The following is a 23,313-nucleotide window of genomic DNA, read 5'->3' as shown; positions in this document are numbered from 1 at the left end:
ACAAATCAAACTAGTGAAAACCATGAAGCAGACTCCAATCTAAATGTAATCAATTTTTAACACAAACATTTTTGCTTTCATTTTTGTACCTCTTATTTTCTGCACCTTGTAAATATATTTTTAATTTTAATTTTAGTGCAATCACAGCTTACCTAGCCAAAAACAAATAAATAAATAATAATAAATAAAAAAGGAGACTCCCATCTAAATGTAATTAGGTATACTTTCAAGACTTAAAGGACGCATTGAGATATTAAAAATTTCTTGGCATTATTAGATGCATGTGACTATTCGAAGAAAACTTTAAATGAACATATACATACTAAATTACTGGTCTTACAAAACTTCAGAAGACGTTTGAAGTAATAGAGAGAATTGTTCAAACAGTGCTCCCTTGACCTTTTGCTACATTCACTGCTTCTAAATACTCCTTTGCCTTCTGAATCTTAGACTGAAGGTAAAAGCTTCCGCTGGCATTCCGTTCAAACAAGGTATTATATTTCTGCATAAACAGAATGTAATGAAGAAATTCAATCACCACATTCCAAACCAGCAACAACAATTTCAACTACTCACTGAAGGAAATTTGGTAATATAAATAATATAAACAGTACACAAACCTGCATGATTTCCTGCCATGATGAACCTTCTGTGACGCCAAGAATCTCTCTAGCTTCTTGCTCCGTCATAGGCCTGATACCCCTTCGAACAGTATTCTGTATTGTTTCTTGAGCAACACCAGATTTTGAGGCATCTGCAATGAGTCATAAAATAACTAATAAGTAACTCCATCAACGCAAAGCAATCAGCACTTGCAATAAAAAACTCAAGGCTCAGCATATACACACCCAACATATCTTGAAAGGCAGGTTACCTAACAAAAAATAAAATGACACCTATATCGGCTATATGGGAAATATCCATTAGATCATCTTTGGGGCACCCTTTGTCTTTGCCATCACCTCCGCTGACATCGTTATTTCATCTTCCCTTCTTCTCTTCCTCATCCTCCACCTCTTCGTTCTCCTCATCCATCTTCTCATTGAAAAATAAAGACGAAAAATTTTCAAATCATATTAGGTCGGTGCCACCTACTACTGACCAATTAAAAAAGTTATGGCTTGATGCAACAGAATAGGTTAACACTTTTAACTACGGCAGTTGGTGCTGACATGGTGTGCACCGACTAAACCTGCTATGAAACTATTCTGGATTTGTAAGTTTCTGATTTTTTTTACGAAAGGAAGTGGTGGTGGTTCTGTTGGTTGCAAGGGGAGGGTGAAAGGTGATAGCAGCATGACACTAGAGGTGTAGGAGGTACATACCTAGATCTAGGCTTCCCAAAATACGTAGCATCCCTTAATGATAAGCCGGGTGTATATGTGGCAAATATCCAACATTGACAATAAAGGTTTATTTAGATTTAACTTCAATTATCCATCAAGAAGCAATAATGAGAAAACAGAATCTTCAGAAAAGCTTTCTTCCCCAGCTTCAAAGGAAAGTGAAAATTCTATTCCATAGTAAGCTAGTTTAGTGTATGTTATGTTGATAGGTGTAAGGCTAATGACAGAAAACATAAAAGCTAACAATGGAACTAACTTGTAAGTGCCTGCTGGTAGGCTTTAAATATAGCCCTTCCCACAATCCCAGAGCCCATAACAAGCACTTGCACAAGAACCCTCGCTGCCTGTTCAAAGAAGTAACTCCAGTTAGTCATAGCATATAGAATTAGAGGCCAAGTGTGTAAAATATTGTACTTACTACATAATAGAGTATTTAGTTACAGAAAATAATGCTAAGTTGTGAACATAAACTACTCAATAATTACCAAAGAGCTGATACAACATCACATGAAACAAGTAAAGGAGATCCCATAAACTGCTCAACTCGACAGACAACTGCGCTTAAAGCATCCAATATACAAGAGCCCCTACGCCCACAAAAGCATTTGGTCTTCCCATGCAATGATCAAATTCTATTTTTGGTGACTATTTATGACATGCTAATTGCTAGGGGATATATATCTATCCGTTATGTCCTTTGTGTGAAGAATCTAATGGATTTTGAGCCCCTCTGCCAGAGAGTTATTATCTAGCCTCTTGGATCAGGTTTTTGATGTAAGTGCCATGTAGAGCAATCCGTAACCTCAGTTAATGGTTTTTAAACAATACCGATTGCATCACTCACACCACTTATTGTATTTTTACCCTCTTGTGGAAAAGTATACAATGACGGACCATAATCAGCGCCTACATAGTATGAAAGTTGAAGAAATAAAACGATAATAAAAAGCTAGTAGAGACAAACCATGATTCTCGAGCAAGCAATAAATTACGTCCCGGGGCGATCTAGTTCTTCAACAATATATCTTTCTTTATCTACAAACAAGATTAAAGTTTCGTTTTTTATTAAAACATGACTACGTGTAAGCGAACGAGAGAGTATGTAGTATGGTACCTGTTGCGTGATATGGAAACAAATAGACGGCGGGAGGAAAACGAAGAGGGGTCTGGTTGTTGTTTCTTGGGGAATTATTGTTTTAGTGAGGACTCAGGATTAATTAATTACAGGCCTTTCTTTACAATTTCTCTAGTTTCGTGTTGCTTAGAGCAAGTACAATGGGGAGCAGCTATAATGGGCTGCTAAAAGCCCAGCCAAATTTGGCAGCCCAAATTCGAAAAACTAGTCCAATGGGGATTTTTAGCAGCTGTTAAATTCAGGATACGGATGGCAGAGTTTTTGCCGTCTATACGTTAAATTGCAACAGACGACATAAACTCTGCCGTCTGTTTAGTCCAGACATCCCAACGGCTAGTTTTTCTGAAATTGCAAATTTATGGCAATTACTTGACACAACTATCTCACAATTTGCTCCCAATTTTCATACAATTTCTATCTACTCCAACTACAACAATCACTACTCCAAGTACAACAATGGATCCAAATGAACATGCAACCACATCAAAAGGAAAGAAATCTACAAGGTCCGCAAAATTTTCAATTCAAGAAGACGAGGCTCTTTGCAAAACATGGATATATGTTAATGAAGATCTAATTGTTGGTGCGGGGAAACGAGTCACACACTATTAGGATAGAATATTAGAGAAATTTCGAGAGAGAGTTGACAAAAACAACAAGAGAATCAAGGATTCGGTGTCCACTCAATTTGGACACATCCAAAAAGCTTGCAACCGATGGGCGGGAATTATCTCCTCTTCGGAGAGGACCGCAAGAAGTGGCACAACGATCCAAGATCGGTTGGCCGAGGCAAAAACAACATATATATTGGCTCATAACACACACTTTCAATTTGAATATTGTTAGGTCATCCTCAAGGATAGCCCAAAATGGAATGAAGAACTGGAGAGCCGGTCCACAACTACATCGAGACAAAAAACCAACGTCATTCTCGATGTAGATGACGAAGTCGTGCCTTTAACACCCACAATGCCGTCAGCAACTCTTGGTGGCGTTCCAATTGATCCATTTCCTACACAAGTTGGGGATGGAAGTGGAGGTGGAGGTGGAGGTGGAGGTGGAGGTGGAGGTGGAAGTGGAAGTGAAAATGCAAGTGGAAGTGGAAATGAAAATGCAAGTGGAAGTGGAAATGGAACCAAGAAAAAACGACCACCGGGAACAAGGGGTGAAAAAGAAAGGATGAAGAAAGGAGGAAAGAATTACAAGATGATGGAGAAATATTTGGCACAAATGACGAATGCCACCGCCGATAGGGTGAAGATGATGGAACTCAAGAAGTGGAAAGAAGACAATAAATATTAGCACAAGATACTTCTACTCTTGAGCCGGAAGTTGCCGAATTCTTCAAGACGATGAAAATGGAGATAATTCGCCAAAGGAGAGAGAGTGAAACATTTGGAACTCCAAGTGGTGCTTCTAGTGGTGGTGGTGCTTTTACTACTTAGATTAATTTCAATGTTGTTTTAGTTATTTCATTTCCATTGTTGTTGTTAGTTCATTTCCAATATTGTAATTTCAATTTTAATTTGAATTGTCTTGAAACAACATAAAGTCAAACATAGATAATACTCAAACTATAGAACAAACATAAATAATACTCAAACTACAAATATAGAAATACTTATACTACATTCTTTGATCCGCACGAAATTGCCAAGGGTGATTGATGAGGTCAGCTCTTAGTTGAGATGAGGTCAGCTCTTAGTTGAACATTAGTTTCTCTGCTCTGAATATGACAAAGTGTGTTGAGTCTTCTTGCAATTTCCTCATTTCGATTCCCGATAACATGCAATGCGACTGGTGGCTCCCAATTCATGTCAATTTGCCAATCTTTGATATCAATCTCTTGTTCATCATTGACAATCATATTATGTAAAATTATACACGTTTTCATTATCCGATTAATGTCATCCCTACTCCAAGCACATTCAAGCTGACCTCTTGATTATCCCCCATCTAGCTTGTAAGACATCAAATGCACGCTCCACATATTTGCGACACGCTTCTTGGATCTCAGCAAAGAATCTATTTATTTGAGTTGTTGGGTGAGAGATTGTTTGTACAAGTGTAGCCCATTTAGGATAAATCTCATCGGCTAAATAGTAACCCATTTTGTATTGACGACCATTCACGGTGTAATTGCAACGAGGAACATCACCACGCATAATATAACACCCCGTTTTTTTTATAGGGGCGGTTCTAGGGACTTAGGAATTTTTAACTCAATTTTGACTTAATTTGCTAGCCACTAGATCTTCTGAATCTAACGGATCTAATTAAAGTTGTCTATCACGTTTATTTACTCTTTTAAAATGATGTCATGTAGGAACAACATAAATAAACTTACGTGTTTTTTTCCTTTGTTTTCTTTTCTGAGGTCTCTTCTCCATCGCTCTTCATTCTCTATCTTCTCCATTACCCCGGCCAATCTCCATCAAATTAAGAGCTTATTTTTTGCGGAAATACTGAAGTATCTTCATGGAATCTCAATGTTATCATGTAGATTTGTTTTGGAGGAGTGGAATTTGAAGTGTGATAATGTAGTAAATTTGGATAATAAGCTCCACGAAAGGCATAGTTTTGGTGGAAAGACATAGTAGCACAGGATTTGAGTACTTAATTGTTTGGATAAGCAGATAGTTTAATGAGGTTAGTAGGTCACATTTTTAGCTTGTTAAAGTCGAAATCAAAGTTAATGCCAAGGATTCTGTCAGGTTTCCAACAACAAATATTAGTACAGCTGAATGCTAGAGAGTGAAGTTCTGAATGCTAAGTGAAAATGGCGTATGCAAAAATCATCCTATAATTTTATAACTCCATCTAGTTGGAAAATGGTCATTGCTATGGAGGTGCTATTGATGGAAATGGTAGTAAGAATGAGGAAAAATTAAATTATGCTTACCCACCAGAGTCGAGTTTTGGTTTTGGATGTACGCACCAAAAAACTCTCTGCAAGTTAAAACTCTGTTGATCCCCCACTATCACTTAGTCCTCACCATTCTTACTAGAAGTTTTGGTCTGCCAAAGTAAGGATGATACATACTATGTAGCATACCATTTTCTGGATGATACATACTATATAGCATCCTATTGAGCTCTATTATCACTTGGTTCTCACCATTTTTACTGAAAGTTTTGGTCTGCCAAAGTAAGGATGATACATACTATGTAGCATACCATTGTCTGGATGATACATACTGTATAACATCCTATTGAGCCCTATTATCACTTGGTTATCATCATTCTGACTTGAAGTTTTGGTCTGCCAAAGTAAGGATGATACATACTATGTAGCATACAGTTGTCTGGATGATACATACGATATAGCATCCTATTGAGCCCCGTTATCACTTGGTTCTCACCATTCTTACTGGAAGTTTTGGTCTGCCAAAGTAAGGATGATACATACTGTAAGTACCCTCCGTTCTACACTACAGAGCACATGTCCGCATGGCAGGACGTCTTACTTCAGCTCGTCCCACAACATCAGATCGTACCAACGACCCAGCACCCAGGTCGTCACCAACAACAGTTACAGCCATTCATGGAAAGATATCAACTAGCACAATCTTGGAGCTCAATCAACGCCACAATCAAGGAAACATTAACTTTGTAACAACACATTAATGACGAATCATCAAGATAGCACACAAGGTGGATCTGCAATCCATAACGGATCAAGCACACATCTATAAATAGAGAGAGATGAACTACGTAAGGCTTGATTCAAGTTTACCCCGAGAAACTTGATACGTAGGCAACTCTTAGCCCAAGAAGAGTGCAACCATTTCCTATCCAACAAATCATCAGGTCGTAGTCCCAAAATAACTAACATCTACATTACATTGCCGTCTGGCGGGTTCATTTCCTTAATAAAAAAACGTACCACTTTTCTCAAGCCCCACGGTCGGGTCGGAAAAACCACAATGGAGCCCAACCTACAAGCATTGGCAGACCAGATGAAGACACTCTAAGAAGCCTTCATCACTTTGCAACAAGAAAACCAGACAATGCGAGAGCAGGCCAACTCCAACGCCAACAATGGCACCACAAAAGTCGGGGAGCACAACACTGTTGCAGCCCTAACCAACACCACCAATTAGCGTTTAGAAGACTTCGCGCAAAAACTAGAGAAGTCAAGTGAAAGAGCCAGCGCGATCCAAATCGCTCAGAAGATGCTAGAGACGTACAAAGCATCACCATTCATCCAAGATATCCGAGACAAACAACCTCCTTCAGAGTTCATCCAACCAAACTTCCGTTATGCGGCGGTACCTCTGCCGGGCAAGCCGCGTGGCTTCGCTTCAGCCAAATCCTAGCACTCTACAGCCATCCTGACTACGACTACCTGAAGTGCAAACTTTTTCCAGCTAGTTTAAAGGACGGAGCAATAGACTGGTTTTACATACTCCCTCCATATTCGATCAACAACTTCAACAACCTTACTGAGACGTTCGTAGCAGAGTTCATCCACAACAGAAAGAAGCACGCCGACCTGGACTCCTTGTTTCAGCTTAAGCAAGCTCATGGCGAAACGATCCGAGCCTTCCTAGGATGTTTTAAGAAAGACCTCCTCTTGCTGGAGTCAGGACTCAGCGATGGTTTTGTAATTTCTGCGTTCACAAACGCCCTTTTGGACGACTCCGACCTAGCAGGGTCCCTCATGCGCAACAAGCCAGACACCTCAGCCGACCTGTATCACAGAGTCGACAAATACATCAAGTACGAAGAGTGGATGGCCAAGCGCAAAGGCAAAAAGGTCCTCGCAGTTAGCAACGAGCCAGACCCTAAGGAAAGCAAGCAATATTCAAACAACAACAACAACAAGAGATCCAACGCCAGCAAACCCTCATACACAAAGAGGGAATTCTCCAACTTCTCCAGGACGCCAAGTCAAATCCTGAAGAAAAATATATACAACACTATACTTCAAACCAAACATCAAGCAAGGTGATAGCCATACCGAGGCGTCCATCGCCATTTCCACAAACTCCACCACCACGACACCAATGATTCTTTGGAGCCTCTCAAGCACTACCTCCAAGACCTAGTGGAGGAAGACAAATTAAAAGAGTTCTTGCCGAAAAGCGTCGAGGCACAAGTTGGATGCCAAGCGCCCACGAAGCGGGGCCGCGAAACAATGAGCGACACGCCAACAACGTAAAGCGAAGCGGGGAGCGAGATCAACTTCGGCGATCTAAGTCTCCGTGTCGATCAAGGCATGGCGAGGAGAGCAAAGACTCTCCTCCGACCAAGATGAGGACAAAGTAATCAATATGATTCTGAGACACCTCAAACAGCGAAACCTCTCAGTCGGAGAAGCTTGAGAAGAGTGGGAGCAATCCAAAAAATCTACCACCTCTCACACAAAGCCGAGATGATTAACCCCACCAACCCTAAGAGGACAACAACAATTTTATTCACAGAAGAGGATCTAGACAAGGTGTGCCTACCTCATAAGGATGCCTTGGTAGTACATGTCAAAATCAACGGTTGGACAGTCAAAAGAGTCCTCATCGATCCAGGGAGCTCATGCGACATACTGTTCTATCAAACATACAAGGACATGCACCTGCCGGACTCGGTGATAATAGAGTCCAATGCACCGCTCTATGGGTTCAATGGAGATCATACAGATGTCATCGGAGACGTAATCCTACCAGTCTCCACTGGCAAAAAATAGGACATGGTCAAAACTTTAACACACTTCAGTGTGATCGATGTCAGGTCGTCCTACACTGCCATTCTAGGACGCCGTTGGATTCACAAAATCCAACCAATTCCATCAACCCTACACCAGGTCCTACGATATCTCGGTCCCAGAGGCATCATAGAGCTCAGAAGCAACCAACTAGAAGCTCACCGATGCAATTAGGTCAGCACTACGACCTCACCCAAGCCTCAGGTCGTCGAAGCCAAGGGCGTCCCAAAAAGGCATGATCCTCAAACATCCAGCCCTCCAGCAACAACATCAGAAAAGCTCACAGGAAAACAAGCTCAGATAGAACCAGAAGAAAAAGTCAATTTAGGCACAATTGATAACCCAAAATTTGTTTATGTAGGGGCTGACTTAGACCCCAAGCTCAAAGAGCAGCTTGTCAAATTTCTATCTCTCAATAACGATGTTTTTGCTTGGTCGTATATCGATATGCCAGGAATCGACCCTCAGGTCACCTGCCACAAGTTAAATGTAGATCCAACCATCAAGCCTATCAAACAACAACCTAGGAAGCTGGCACTCAAGTTTCAAAAAGCCATCAACGAAGAGATAGAAAAGCTCAAAAATGTTGGATTCATCAGAGAAGTCGAGTACCCGACCTGGCTTGCCAACATAGTAGCCGTTCCAAAGAAGAATGGTCAGGTACGACTCTGCATAGATTTCACTAACATCAACAAGCACTGCCCGAAAGACAGCTTCCCCCTACCAAGAATCGACATACTGGTATGGTAGACCAAACTTGCGGGCATGAGCTTTTGTTATTCATGTACGCATACAGTAGGTACAACCAAATACCACTTGCAGAAGAAGATCAGGAAAAAATGTCCTTCATAACCGAGCAAGGTACATTCTGCTATAACGTCCTACCTTTCGGTTTGAAGAATGCAGGAGCGACCTACCAAAGACTTGTAACCAAAATATTCAAAGACTTGCTAGGAGACACTATGGAGGTCTACATAGACGACATGGTGGTCAAAAGCGAAAAGGCAGGTGATCACATCTCCCACCTACAAGAGGCCTTTGAACGACTTTGCCAAAACAAGATGAAGCTCAACCCAGCCAAATGTGTATTTGGAGTAGCCTCAGGGAAATTTTTAGGTTACCTCATCTCATAAAGACGCATTGAAGCAAACCCAGAATAGATTCGAGCTCTCTTTGAAATGCCAGAACTAACCACAAAGCAACAAATCAACAAGTTATCTGGCATGGTTTCATCCCTCAACAGGTTCATCTCAAGAGCATCTGACAAATGTAGACCATTCCTGCAAATACTCAAAAAGGGAGCAACATTCACTTGGACAGACGAGTGCCATAAAGCCTTCACCGACCTGAAAGCCTATTTATCAACTCCACACGTTCTGTTCAAACCAGAAGAAGGAAAAACACTAGCCTTGCAACTACTGACTTCGAATCAGCTCAGATCTCTTTCACGAGCATGATGGAGTCGAAAAGTCGGTCTACTTCACAAGCAAGACGTTAGCAGATGCAGAAAAGTACTACTCTCCGATGGAGAAAGCAATGCTTTCTTTACTTTACTCAGCTCGGAAGTTCCGACCTTACTTCCAATCTCACAGCATTAAGGTCATCACTGACGTACCTATTAAACATGCATTGAGTTCTAACAACAAAACAGCCCGCATGGCCAAATGGGCTGAAGAACTCGGAGAACATCACATCGAGTTCGTTCCTAGAACGTCTCGCAAAGGCCAGGTCATTATTGATTTCTTGGTAGATTTCCCCATCGTAGACATCAACTGGGCTCGAGCCAATCACTTCACTCCATCAACAAGCCACCCCAGACACATGGCACCTCCACGTAGATGGCGCATGCAATAACATTGGTAGTGGACTGGGGGCCATATTAACTTCACCAGAGGGAGCCCAGCTACAGAAATCAATTAAAATCGATTTCGCAACGTCCAACAATGAAGCAGAATATGAAGCATTGATCACAGGCCTCAGAATGGCACAACAACTACAAGTCTCAAAGCTTAAAGCTTACAGTGATTCCCAGCTAATCGTCAAGTAGATCACCAAAGAATATGTCACGAATGGAGCAAACTTGGCGAAGTATGCTCAAGTCGTTTATGACATAATCAGCTCGTTCAAAACATTTTCCTTAGACCATATTCCTCGAGAGGACAACAGACATGCAGACAGCTTGGCTTTCCTAGCCTCCAAAACACAAGAGGCATGTCCGACCACAGTCTACATTGACATTCTGGAACGACCTGCTTACCAGAAAGAAAATATCAACAGCCTCATAGATTTCCAGCCCTCATCAGAAGAAGAGATCAATCAATCTTGAATAGGCCCATTCCTCAAGTTTATCTTACATGATGAGATCCCATCATAAACAAAGCATGCTCATGCAATATAATTCCGAGCCCCAAGATACACAGTGATCAAAGGAAGACTGTTCCGCAAATCAATAGGAGGACCCCTCCTAAGGTGCATAACTCCAAGGGAGGGACAACTCATTTTAGACGAAATCCACAAATGTGAATGTGGAAACCACGCAGGAGCAAGATCACTGGCACACAAAGCAATTGCCCAAGGGTATTATTGGCCAGGCATGCATATCGAGGCAAAAAGGTATGTTCTTAAATGCCTCCAATGTCAAACTTTTGGCCACAATCACCTAAGTCCAGCAAGGGAATTGATCAACATAGCCAGCCCATGGCTGTTCCACATGTGGGGGCTAGACATCATGGAACTGTTCATCCCGCAAAAGAAATCATGGCTCAAATACGTCCTAGCAGCCACAGATTACTTCACTAAGTGGGTTGAAGCAATCCCACTAGTCCAAGTCAAAGAAGTCAACGTAATCAACTTCATATGGACTAATATCATCACTAGATTTGGTCTACCCCACACCCTAGTTATGGACAACGGAACATAATTTGCTGTCACACAAGTCAAGGATTTTCTACGAAAATGGCGCATCACTCAAGCATTTTCTACACCTAGATATGCACAAAGCAATGGCCAAGCAGAGGCCACCAACAAGGCCATCAAAGAAAACCTCCAAAAGAAGCTGGAGAGCAAGAAAAACCAATAGCCAGAGCAACTCGAAAACATTCTATGGGCATACAGAACAACAGCTAGATCCATTACAAATAAGTCTCCTTTCATACTTTGCTTCGGAACGGAAGCAATGATACCATCATAACTCACAATCACAACTACACGTTCTGACATTGTTGAATCAGGAGTCAATGACAACATCTTGGCAAAAGAAGTTGATCTCCTAGAAGAACATAGAGAAACTGCCGCAATATCCCTAGCTCGGTACTACCAAACAATCCAGCGTTCTTACAATAAGAAGGTCATCCTAAGATCTTTCTAAGTTGGTGACCTAGTCCTCAAAAAGACTTTAGCACCAGCCAAGCTCAACCCAACATGGGAGGGCCCCTACATTGTTGACAAAGTCATTGGAAATGGCGCATATTGGATCAAAACCCAGCTCAGTGATAGGCTTCCCCAACCTTGGAATACAGCTCTCCTCAAGCGCTTTTATCAATAAGTTTTTCTCCAAGTACATAAGTCAATATGAATGAAATCTCATCAACATTGTGAGTGCAGCTATCATTTTTGCATTACATAAACACCTTGCATTTCACACTACGCAGCCCGACCTAAGACATCATAATGTCATGTTGGATATCAAAGATGGAGTTCAGAACGACTCAACAATAATAGCCACGTAGTGGTTAATTTTCAATCAATTCAAATCAAGGTCCCCAAAAGGACCCTAAACCAACTTAACACCAACGCCAGGGTTAGGTATGGTTCAACTGTAATTGTCACTCAAAAGCCAATTATTAGACAAATTCAATCTAGGGGACCCCCAAAAGGCCCCAAGTTAACTTACGACCTCACAAAGGGTTTAAGACATACTCAAATATAATGGCCACTCAAAGGCTAATTATATCAATCAGAAGTTTCCCCAAAAGGAACGAATCAAGGCGTACACCTAGGGACAAGACGAAGCCTAGGTGCCAACTACGCAAATGCATCAGGTCGTACACAACCGATCTACGACCTGTGACAAAAGACGACCTAGCAAAGTCAAGCAGTCCATCAGGACTAGTACTACGCAGCACAGGTCGTCAAACAACAAATCAGTTAAAACAAAAGCAATCACATGCATACTTCAAGCCGACTTCAACAAGTAAGTAATTTAAATATTTATAATTACAAAATCGGTTAGATACCGAGGCCCCCAGGTTATCCCGGGAAAACAACCTCAGTATCCCCATCAAAAATAATATTGTATCAGTATCACGAACAAAGAGTTGTTTAAATATTGTTCAAAGACCTCCCAACCCACTCCCAACCCAAGAACAAACGCAAGACGTTTAGAATCAATTCACACAAGAAAGATTATCCACATTCAAAGGGTCCAGATCACCACCCTCTACAACACCAGAACCGGTAACCTAATCAACAACAACTTCAGAAACATCCAAACCATAAACAACATAAGGAACAGCTGGAGCAACCGGTACGTGGCACAACGACTTGGTCAGATGGCAGATCAGATGGTCTACTAGCATCTACACCAGCATCTACAACAAACACTGTTGCATCCCCACTTTCAACAGACATCTTAAGGCGATCATATTTATCCAATGCCCCAATATAATCATCCATCAATACGTAAACGTCGCCACTCTCCACCGTGTCCACCAAGTCGTTATATGCAGTCTCAGCTCGTTCAGCAATGGAGCACAGCCTCTTGCACTCATCGACCTATTGCTGAACCTCCAGCTTTGCAGAATCCAGAGCGGGTTGCAACAGAGCCACTTTACCACCCAACTGTTGCACTTGATCCTTCAGCCCTACAACCTCCGTTCTCTCCACTTGTTGTTCAGCCACCAGTCTGCTACAAGTTTGATTGCTAACATCCAGCTCCTTATTGTAACGTTCGGAGATAGACGCCATATCCTTCCGCTTCCTATACATTGCCAGAACCTAGCAAACAAGATAGCAAATATAGACATTAGAGTGGATCAAAATCAACAAGACCCAAAAGGAGCAAGCTCAGAACGGAAGAATACTCACATAGCACAACGACCGTTCCATCTCCACCAAGTTCACTTCCAGGCCCTTATTATCCAATTTGCACCTATCCCCAACAAGCACAATACTCTCCAACAATACCCCACCAACCAAAAGGGACTTAAAGCTACAGTCACCATTCACAACAAACTTTGGCAACAAACTGTAGGGGTCCTCATACGTAACCATTCTATCAAGGACAGCACTATCACTCTTCTTACTTGGGTCCGTACTTCCTGACCCCTTGCCTTGCCCAGTAATAGGCTCAGCCTCACCAACTTTCTTCTTTCCACGAGCCTCAGCCACCCTAGCATCAACAGCCAAATCAATCAGGTTCATCCTCTTCAGATGAACCCGACCTGAAGACGAACAACCTTCAATAGTACCAGGTCGGTGTTCAGACTCAGTTCGGGACTTCTTAGCCCCCTCCGACTCAACCATTTCAGAACGCCTTTTCGGATTAGGCTTCCGAATGAAGTGGGAGCATCACCCTCCCCACCAGCACTGCCACCTGCAGCACCACCAGCACTTCCAACACCTGCATCTCCAGAGGAGAAGCGGGTGGATGCAGAACGATCTGCATCACCAGAGGCAGTTGGACGCAGAGCGCCCTCCATCCCCCAGCTCGGAACGTTGGGGTGCCAAACGATTTGTATCACCCAACTCAGAACGTTGGGATAACAAATGATTTGCGTCACCTAACTCAGGACGTCTGGAAGGCGTCACCCCTCCAGCCGCCCTCATCGCGCTAGAATGGTGTTTAGCGACCACACCACACCAGACATCCTAGCTCCACCAGAACGGCTGTCACCAGCACCTCCACTCCTTTTCATTTCGAAAACAGGTGCTTTCTTTTGACTCTCCCTCTCCATGGTAGATTACGAGCTTGAATCAAAAGTTCAACCACTACCTTGCGAGCCCTAGCCTTTTGCTCTAACCTCTTATGGTTGATTTTCTTCCCTCCACGCCTCTTAAAGTAATGCAACCTCCCCCAACAAAGCCTGCTTATCCTCCAAACTCAAACAAGCAAACCTTTCAATAACACCGTTCTTCGTACAAAAACGGATTGTAATCTCTGCAAAAACAAACTAAATAAATCAGAACGTCCAAATTATAATTTAAAACACACACATTACGACCTACAACCAACGACCTACCACGAGATTGTACAACACGTTTATCAATCTCCAAACCAAGCGGGCAATATCTACCTACAGCCAACAACAACTTACACCCCCATTCCTCCTTACTCACCCCCATAATAACATGAGACTTCCCTTTATAAACATGAAAACTAAAGTTCACAGCACCCGACCTCCTCACAACAATGTGCTCCGTCACATCGTTTGAACAGATGTTGTAGCCCCTGTCATTCAACAAATCCAACACATGGAGAATCCTCCAACTGTTCCCCACGAGTTGACAGGGGACTTTCCCCAAAAAGTTCAAAACCTCCACAGTAAGACGGGAAAAGGGCAGCCTCATCCCAGCCTTCAACTACCCATTACAAACAACTACTCCTCCACCCCAAGGAATGTAGTCGTTAGTATACAAATTCTTCTCCCAAGCCAAATCGTACACAGACAGATCGGATTTCATCCAACCAAACTCCTTCCTCAAAGCGGCATAACAATCCACCGACTTAGGCTTCCTCTCATCCACCATCTCCAACGAAGAAGACGACGAAGCCTCATCACCACTACGAACCCTATCCTCAACTTCTTTGTCACTTACCATTTTCTCTCTCTATTTACCAACTTCAACCTCACCACTAAAACTATCACTAGTCATAGACATTGCATAATTAAAGAAAGAAGGAAAGCTCAAATTTTTGAAGTTAAAAACACGAACCTGATGGCAAGGGATGAGAAGTTTTTTTTTCTTTTTCTTTGCTTTCTTTCCTTTTCTTTCGCTCTGGATTTTTTCCTTTTTTTCCTTTGGTTGAAAAGTAAACAAACAAAAAGCTTTTACAAGTAAAAAAACCACTCAACTGCCCAGACACCTCGAGACAATCAAAGCGTTTCGTGTTCCCAAAACCTAAATCATTATTCGCCCACAAATCGCAGTAATTCCGGGCCCACGAATCCAGCCCAACAGTTCCCGCACATTCCCCGAAACCCAAATTCAAAACAAAATAGCCGTCAGACACGTGCTTTCCAACTTTACTTTTTAAACCATTCTCTTTCCACGCAACAGCTGTCCACAGAACAAATAAAAAAATAAAGGGGGCTGTGTAAGTACCCTCCGTTATACACTACAAAGCACGTGTCCGCATGGCAAGATGTCTTACTTCAGCTCATCCCACAACATCAGATCGTACCAACGACCAACACCCAAGTCGTCACCAGCAGCAGTTACAGCCATTCATGGAAAGATATCAACTAGCACAATCTTGGAGCTCAATCAATGCCACAATCAAGGAAACATTAACTTTGTAACAACATATTAATGATGAATCATCAAGATAGCACACAAGGTGGATCTGCAATCCATAACGATTCAAGCACACATCTATAAATAGAGAAAGATAAACTATATAAGGCTTGATTCAAGTTTACCCTGAGAAACTTGATACGTAGGCAACTCTTAGCCCAAGAAGAGTGCAGCCATTTCCTATCCAACAAATCATCAGGTCGTAGTCCCAAAATAACCAACATCTACACATACTATGTATCATATTGTTGTCTGGATGATACATACTACATAGCATCCTGTCGAGCCCTATGATCACTTGGTTCTCACTATTCTTACTGGAAGTTTTGATCTGCCAAAGTAAGGATGATACATACTATGTAGCATATCGTTGTCTGGATAAGAGTTCATCGTGTTTTTTATTTTGGTTATTTGAATTTTGGTTTTGGTTTTTGACCAGGCAATGTTAATTACCACTGATAACAAACTGATGAATGGCTATGCTATAAAAGCATTGAAACCCACTGCAAGGGTCTTCATTTTTTTTGGTTTATGAGAGTGATAATTTATCATATCGTCCATACAAGATCCTCATGAAACCAGTTATGAGTTATGACGGAATGAGTTATGAAAGTATGAGTTATGAAAGTACGTGGTACTAAATAGTCATAAACTCCTTTAACAATCTTTACATGATGAACTCATTACCTTAAATAGGAGTATCCACAGGAAGACACCTAATAATGAGCATCATAGAAAACTGGAACAAATGACCAAAGAACATATATAATTTTAAAAAAATTCTTGAAATTGTGACAGAGAGCCAACTCTACCAGTTTTCAACATTAAAATGACTTGTCCATGAGTACAAATTCACAAATATAATTAACCATTTGATACAATACGACATACACAGTTTCAAAACCTACAAAATAAATGAAAAGGGTCCTCAAAAAACTCTTCTCCTCTGTTAGAGTTCCTCCTCTTCTTGCAAAATGCACTTCAAATTCTTCAAAATAGTTCAACTCCAAATTCTTTGAAAAATCCCAAACTGCCATATAGCTCCTGCCAAAGTTTTCAACTACCATAAATCCATGTAACTTATTGTCCAAAGTGTCTGTTGAAATTAAAGACACATTAGTGTTCTATAAATACTATTCACCCAAAATAAAATAAACAAATAGATGAAGCAACTCGATCTATAAAGAAGTTTTACAGACAAAAGAGATGAAATAATACCTAAGTTTTTTTCAATTTCGAACATGTTCGCTTGTCATGATCTTGCGATTTACACTGGCTACATTTTCTTTTCTTAGTCAATGCAATTTCAATAGGATTCTTCCATCTACCATGGGTGCTCTTACCATCCTTTCATCTCCCCACCGTTATTGAGATATTCGGATCGAGAATTGGAATTTGACATGAAGTAGTAGCATCTTCTTGACTTTTTTGAGCCTCCATTGAAGCATCAATAGTATTAGGAGTTCTAAATAATTTGTCGTGCTCTTCTGAAACACCTATGAAAAGTTTTTCAAGTCCATCCAATGCTATTTTGTACAAGCTCTCATCTTCAGAAGCAACACTCCACATTTGCGTAGATCTTCTACATAAATGGTTCATTCGGAAAGCGTTAAGACACTGGTCATTAGGTTGCACTACTTCCCCATCCATCACTCTAAAATTGTTTGCCTCCTTTGTCCATCTTTTTAAAATAAAATATGAGGGAATTTTATCCACATCAAGATGATCAAATACTCTCAGCATATGTTTGCAAACTATACCTGTAAACTCGAAATAGTTGCATTCATAATAACCTTCAAGTGTTATATCATTCCATCTCACTGTAAATTTTTCATGCACACCAGATTTTGATTCGTCTATATAATTGCCATAAACACCATCTCCTACTAATCGACATATTTTCATGTTTTTCACCGTTGAGAATTCACCACGAAATTTGTCAAAAATGTTCCTCGTAAACACACTTGCTACATGCTTCAATAGAAAATCATAGTCATTAACAATACAGTTCTTGTGCTCTGAAACGTAATCTTTGTCACACTCATTTCTAACAATCTTCTTCAATGTTTGCTCATATCTTGTGACAAACTCTCTTAGATTTGTATCCTTATTGACAAATTCATTAAAAAATGCGTTGATCCCTTCACTACATCCAGTTGTATTCATACCAGCATAGAATGTGATGCGATGGTATACAGGAACCCAAGATTCTCTAATGGCATACAAACCATTTAGCCATTCATTATCTGTCAACCCAAATTCTTGCATTAGATCATTCCACTTGTTCTCAAACTCTTCAACCTTATATGTGAACTTAAGGCATCTTTCAATTCGGTTCTTGAAGCTCGCATTCATAGTATAGACATGTAATTTTTGTGGAAATTTCTGTTTTATGTGCCAAAGGCATAGACGGTGGCGTGTGCTAGGGAAAACTGTTTTCACAGCCGAGCACATGGCAGCATATTGATCAGTAATGATATGATGGACTTTGGAGCATGATCTCCCATTGCCTCAAGCCATGTATTAAACAACCATAAAAATGTAAACTCTGTCTCATCTTGAAGAAGGGCACATCCAAACTGTATGGATTGGTAGTGATGATTAACCCCTATAAATGGAGCAAATGGCATCTTATATTTGTTCGTCTTATAAGTGGTATCAAAGAAAACAACATCTCCAAACTGCTCATATGCCATACGAGATCTTGCACCAACCCAAAAAAAATTCACTACCCTCTTGGTTAGATATAGTTGGACATCATAATAAAATTGAGGGTTGTCTCTTTGTTTTCTCTGAAAATAAGATATGACAGAAGCAGCATCACCCTTTTCTAATGTATCAAGCCTTATCGTTCTCAAACAATTGTAACAATCTCTTGATCTAAACCCTACATATTCTCTAGCAAAGAGGTCAGGCACCTTGGAAATTTTCATGTTTTCCCTCTGAAAAATCTCTGTTAAATCTTTGGCAGTAGTGGGCATGTGTTGGTTAGACAGCATATTCATCCTCTTTAGAGGAGTGACAAACTTATGATTGTGATGATCAGAAAAGACATTTATAATCCACTTTTTTAATTTTTTTCTTGTGCAAAATTCGCATTTGTGCCTGACATTCACACTTCACTGTTGATGTACTACGAATTCTTCCTTCATCACCGTCATTTTCAACCCTCTTCTGAGCCTTTCCCTCTTGTAAACAAACAAATCTAACACCTGCTACTTCATCTGCACGAGTTTGAGTTTTATTTGATGACCTTATCCTCACAACAAAACCATTTTGTCGACCATAATCTTGATAGTAGTTATGTGCTTATTCAACAGAATTGAATAACATCCCTAAACGTGGTGCCTCAAGCTTTTTAACGAACTCCTTATTAGGGGTTGAATTACCACCAACCCCACTCCCACTCACACCAAAATTATCACATTCCTCTATAACCATAGAATCAACAGATGGTGCGTCCATCTAAAGAAAGTGCATTAAAATAACCTTTAGAAAACACAACAAGAAGTATACAAAATTAGAAAATGCAACAGTACCGAAAAAAAATACCTATTCTAATTCTTGCATTGTTGTTGGAACCTCTAACAACCTTGTTTCATTGAGATTATATAGCTGTTAGAACATGATAGAAGCTCGATAAGATTCTTTTAGAAATTGACTGCAAGCAACTCCAAAAATAAAATATTAAAAAATAAAGAATGTTAAAGTGTTATTTATTCTAGCAAAATATCATGTAAGAGAAAAAATAACCCACGAGTGAATGGAAGTCGGGATCGTCGCCTAAAAAATAAGCCATCTCAGGTTGTGTTGTGATAAACACCCAAAACTGTAATATTAAACCCCGAGAGACATAGTATTTTGATCAATTATGTGTTTAATAATCATGTAATAATTATAATTTTGTACTTTTGCGGGTTTTCATGATTAACATGAATATAATGATAAAACATGCATCGGAAGTCACGGGAATTTGGAATAATTGAAGTTTCCCACTCAACCCGGTGAAGCCCAACAAAGCGACTAGAGCGAAGTTTCCAAAAGAACAAAACCCGGTCGCGAAGCAGTCCACATATAAAGAAGCGACAAACTTCGAAGCTCACATCGATAAAACGGATGCCGGCGTTAAGCTAGTGAACTGCCGAGGCGACCGGGCGGCGACTCTAACGCCAAAGGCGAAAGTTGTAAAAATGCCAAAATCAGCGCCACCACTAGACACACTAAGTGGACCCACTCTGCGGGCCCAAAGGCATGACGAGTCAGCATAGGCAAGTGGCAAGTGATGGTCACAAATTTGTGCCACCTTGCAATGGGAAAGACACGTACCAATTCAATGTTTGAATTAAATTGGGCTAAAAGACAAAACCAAAACATAAAAGGACAAAACAAATTATAATAAAACAAAACTTTATAAAAACGAAGTTTTGATCTTAACAAACTGAATTGGGCTAAAAACAAAACTGTTAAATGTTAAATTTTGGAATTCCCCGGCCTATATATATATATATATATATATATATATATATATATATATATATATATATATATATATATATGTGAGTGGGGTCTTTATTATTCGGCCTTCAGCATTTTATGCATTAGTTAGTTTTCATTCCAGCACTTACATTCCGTCCTTTTTATTTCAGCAGCTTAATAATGTAAGTTATTTTTTCTTAATAAAAGTCATTTCTTTTCAAGTTTAATTCCTATCCTACATTTATTTATTTAATGTATACAACAAGTTTAATTATTCCTTCAATGACCATGAGCTAATCCCCCCCCCCCCTCAGGGGGAGGGTTATGCTGCTCGTGTGAGAATCCGGATTGACTATTTAATATTCTAGAATCACTACTTAGGAATTAGGTGTAGATTAGACATCTAGTCCCAAAATGACTGAGACTGTACAAATTTGGAGTATTGATGCTCCAGAACAGTCTTGTGAGAGACCAAAAATGTCGCCTAGCGACTCTTTTCAGTGTCGGCGACTTTCCAATTTGTCCGGTGATGTAGAATCGAACCAAGAGCTGAAATGATATTCGAGAGATGAAATATTAGTTCAACTTCTTATGCTAGTGCGATCTGCATTTCGAGAGATGTGGGCATTTAAGCTAGGGATCAATACTCGACGTCATCTCGGATTTATCTATGAACTCAAGACAAATTAGAGCTGTAGTGATGTGATAATATAAACTGTTAAAAAATGATTCTTGCATACGTATGATTAACCCTCTCCCTGTTTCTCTATCTTTGTTATTTATATCAAAATCACCGTTAGTAAACATTATTTACATTTCCGTTAAATTAATTAAACCAACTAAAAAACCTAAAATCCTACTCACTAAAAGTTGTAATTCCAGTTGTGAACCTTGCCGAGCCCTAAGGTTTTGACGATCCCTTACTCGACCTATCCTACCAAACCCACGTGAGTAAGGTAACTTGACTAAACGGACGACTATACATACTTTGGACTTCGGACTTCAGACTTCAGACTGTGGACTTCGGACTTAAGTAACTAAAACCAATAAATGTAAAATTAGTGTTTATCAAAAAATTTGCTGCCTCGAAGGACTCTAGACATTTAGCGTAATAAGCTGGAATACATCAAACATAAACCCCTCCCTACCCCTCATCTTTTTATTTCCATTTCTTTTTTGCAATACTAGCATTATTACGTACTTGTTTGCCCCAACTTTTCTACTAACGGATATCGTGAACGGATCTTGTTTATTTTTTTAGCCACGGTTTAAGTATTCGTAGGAACGGAAATCTTGGCCGACAAAAGAGTCTTGGACAAGACTAAATTAGTAGTGCGTGAGACTAACCTGGAGTATCAACACTCCGGTTTTCAAGTACATGCCACTTTCCTTTTCAGTACTCTTTTAGATTCTCTAGTCCAGTTTATCTAGTAAGTTCACGAGCTCGGGAGTTAGTTCGATCATTGTACGAGGAATCGCGGGACGCTAGGTTTCAAATTCTTAAACTCCTCAAACTTTGTCGAGGATATCATTTGGTTGTTTGCCATAACTTGTTTTATCTTGCATGTTTGTGTGTTGGCATGAGAACTCTTTGCATGTAAATGTGGTTCGTCATTACATCTTCATGTTAACACGATTAATATGATTCGAATATATTTGGATGTATGCATAATTTCAAACCACCTGCTTATAATATTTTTGTATTTGTATGTTACATCAATTCACGTACGCGGTATTCATTTGTATGAGTTCGTTCTCGACATTCCCCTAGCTCACATATAAGTTGCACTTATCGATAGCTATAGATTATTGCATGCGTAGGACACATTTCTATTCATATATAAGTAATATAGATTTGCATGTGTAGACTTCCTGTGTAAAACTAGTATATGTTAATTAGTTTCTATTTTGGCATCTATCGTTTTTAATTGCATGTTTCGTAATCACGTCTCCATAATACATTAATTACGTAAACACAAAATACAAAAAAAAAAATTAAAAAAAATTAAAAAAAAAATTATTAAAAATTAAAAAATTAAATTAAATCCTAATAATTAAAATTTCATATTAATCATCTTAATAACACCCCGCATAATACACTATTATAAATCATCGTCCTATTCCATCAGTGCCTAGGAAACTTGAAAAAAAAATTGAGGTTGCCTAATTAAGAAACTTGCTAGCACGAACAACCTCCCTCAATTCTATCAGGTGACCTGGCTGTTGGAATATTCACACGTTGTCCTAGCTTACCTGCTCAAGTTAGCAACAGCTCAGGAAGACGTGTTTCACCTCCCTCCTTCCTTAATTCTAAAATCTCTAGTCATAATTCGTTCCTTATGAGCCTTGAATTAAAATTTGTATTTGTATGAGACTACAGTTTGGTAAACATAAGGAATTAGAACTTACATATCGTCGTCGGAAATACAATAAACAACTGTTTATGCTATCTCCTAGACATAGTTCCTCCTCCATAAACCAACCTTGTCAAACATCTCCGTTGCCATTATCTCCCTTAGTTATGGCTCAGGAAAATCCCACCGTCGAGAAACCCCTTTCGGATTTCTATACTACCTTACAGGAAAGACCTGCTTCCTGCATTAAACTCGATGCGATTGTAGGTGATTTTCGCATTCTACCAAATATTTTCGGTTTATTACCTGTGTACCATGGTCTAGACCATGAAAAACCGTACAATCATCTTCATCAGATGCAACAAGTAGTCACCATTTTCCGCCATCTGACCGTTACCAACGAACAAGTCTTGCTTAGGTTGTTTCCCTTCACCTTAGCTAATAAAGCTTCAGTTTGGCTAGCCGGACAAGCGCCACAATCCATTAACACATGGGCCAAACTCGTACAAGCATTCATGATAAAATTCTATACTCAGAAGAAAACTACAGAAATGCTTCAGAAGATTCAATTATTTCGCCAACACCCCCAGGAATCCTTTTCGGAAGCATGGAGCAGATTTACTGATCTGCTTCTCGAATGTCCCCATCATCAACTTGACACCGCTGTATTAGTTTGTTTATTCTTTAATGGTCTCTCTGACCATCAAAAGGAAACATTAGATATTATGAACGGCAGTTGTTTCATGGACAAAGGCGCTACTGAAGCATACATTTTCTTTGAGAAAC

At 40.0% G+C, this 23,313-nt stretch overlaps 3 protein-coding genes across 3 annotated transcripts; all 3 read right to left on the bottom strand.

Annotated features, from left to right (window-relative positions):
* Positions 1 to 205: 205 nt before the first annotated feature.
* LOC147508626 (mitochondrial import inner membrane translocase subunit PAM16 like 2-like) lies at positions 206 to 2,618 on the bottom strand. The gene is made up of 5 exons (XM_086601048.1): positions 2,461 to 2,618; positions 2,311 to 2,381; positions 1,603 to 1,690; positions 621 to 754; positions 206 to 502 (listed from the first exon to the last, which is right to left on the bottom strand). Exons 2-5 carry the CDS (start codon positions 2,311 to 2,313, stop codon positions 380 to 382), a joined length of 348 nt encoding a protein of 115 aa, XP_086457174.1. The 5' UTR covers positions 2,314 to 2,381; positions 2,461 to 2,618; the 3' UTR covers positions 206 to 379.
* A 14,429-nt stretch (positions 2,619 to 17,047) lies between these two features.
* Positions 17,048 to 18,052, bottom strand: LOC147508625 (protein FAR1-RELATED SEQUENCE 9-like). Its single transcript, XM_086597444.1, has one exon. The coding sequence runs from the start codon at positions 18,050 to 18,052 to the stop codon at positions 17,048 to 17,050; it is 1,005 nt and encodes a 334-aa protein (XP_086453570.1).
* Positions 18,053 to 18,135: 83 nt separating this feature from the next.
* On the bottom strand, positions 18,136 to 19,162 carry LOC147508624 (protein FAR1-RELATED SEQUENCE 5-like). Its single transcript, XM_086597443.1, has 3 exons — positions 19,087 to 19,162; positions 18,803 to 18,987; positions 18,136 to 18,705 (listed from the first exon to the last, which is right to left on the bottom strand). Exons 1-3 carry the CDS (start codon positions 19,160 to 19,162, stop codon positions 18,136 to 18,138), a joined length of 831 nt encoding a protein of 276 aa, XP_086453569.1.
* Positions 19,163 to 23,313: the final 4,151 nt, after the last annotated feature.

Source organism: Coptis chinensis, chromosome 3 (assembly GCF_015680905.1).
Source record: "Coptis chinensis isolate HL-2020 chromosome 3, ASM1568090v1, whole genome shotgun sequence".
NCBI classification, from domain to species: Eukaryota; Viridiplantae; Streptophyta; class Magnoliopsida; order Ranunculales; family Ranunculaceae; genus Coptis; species Coptis chinensis.
Note: the sequence above shows the minus strand (reverse complement) of the source record. Positions and strands in the feature narration are given on the sequence as shown.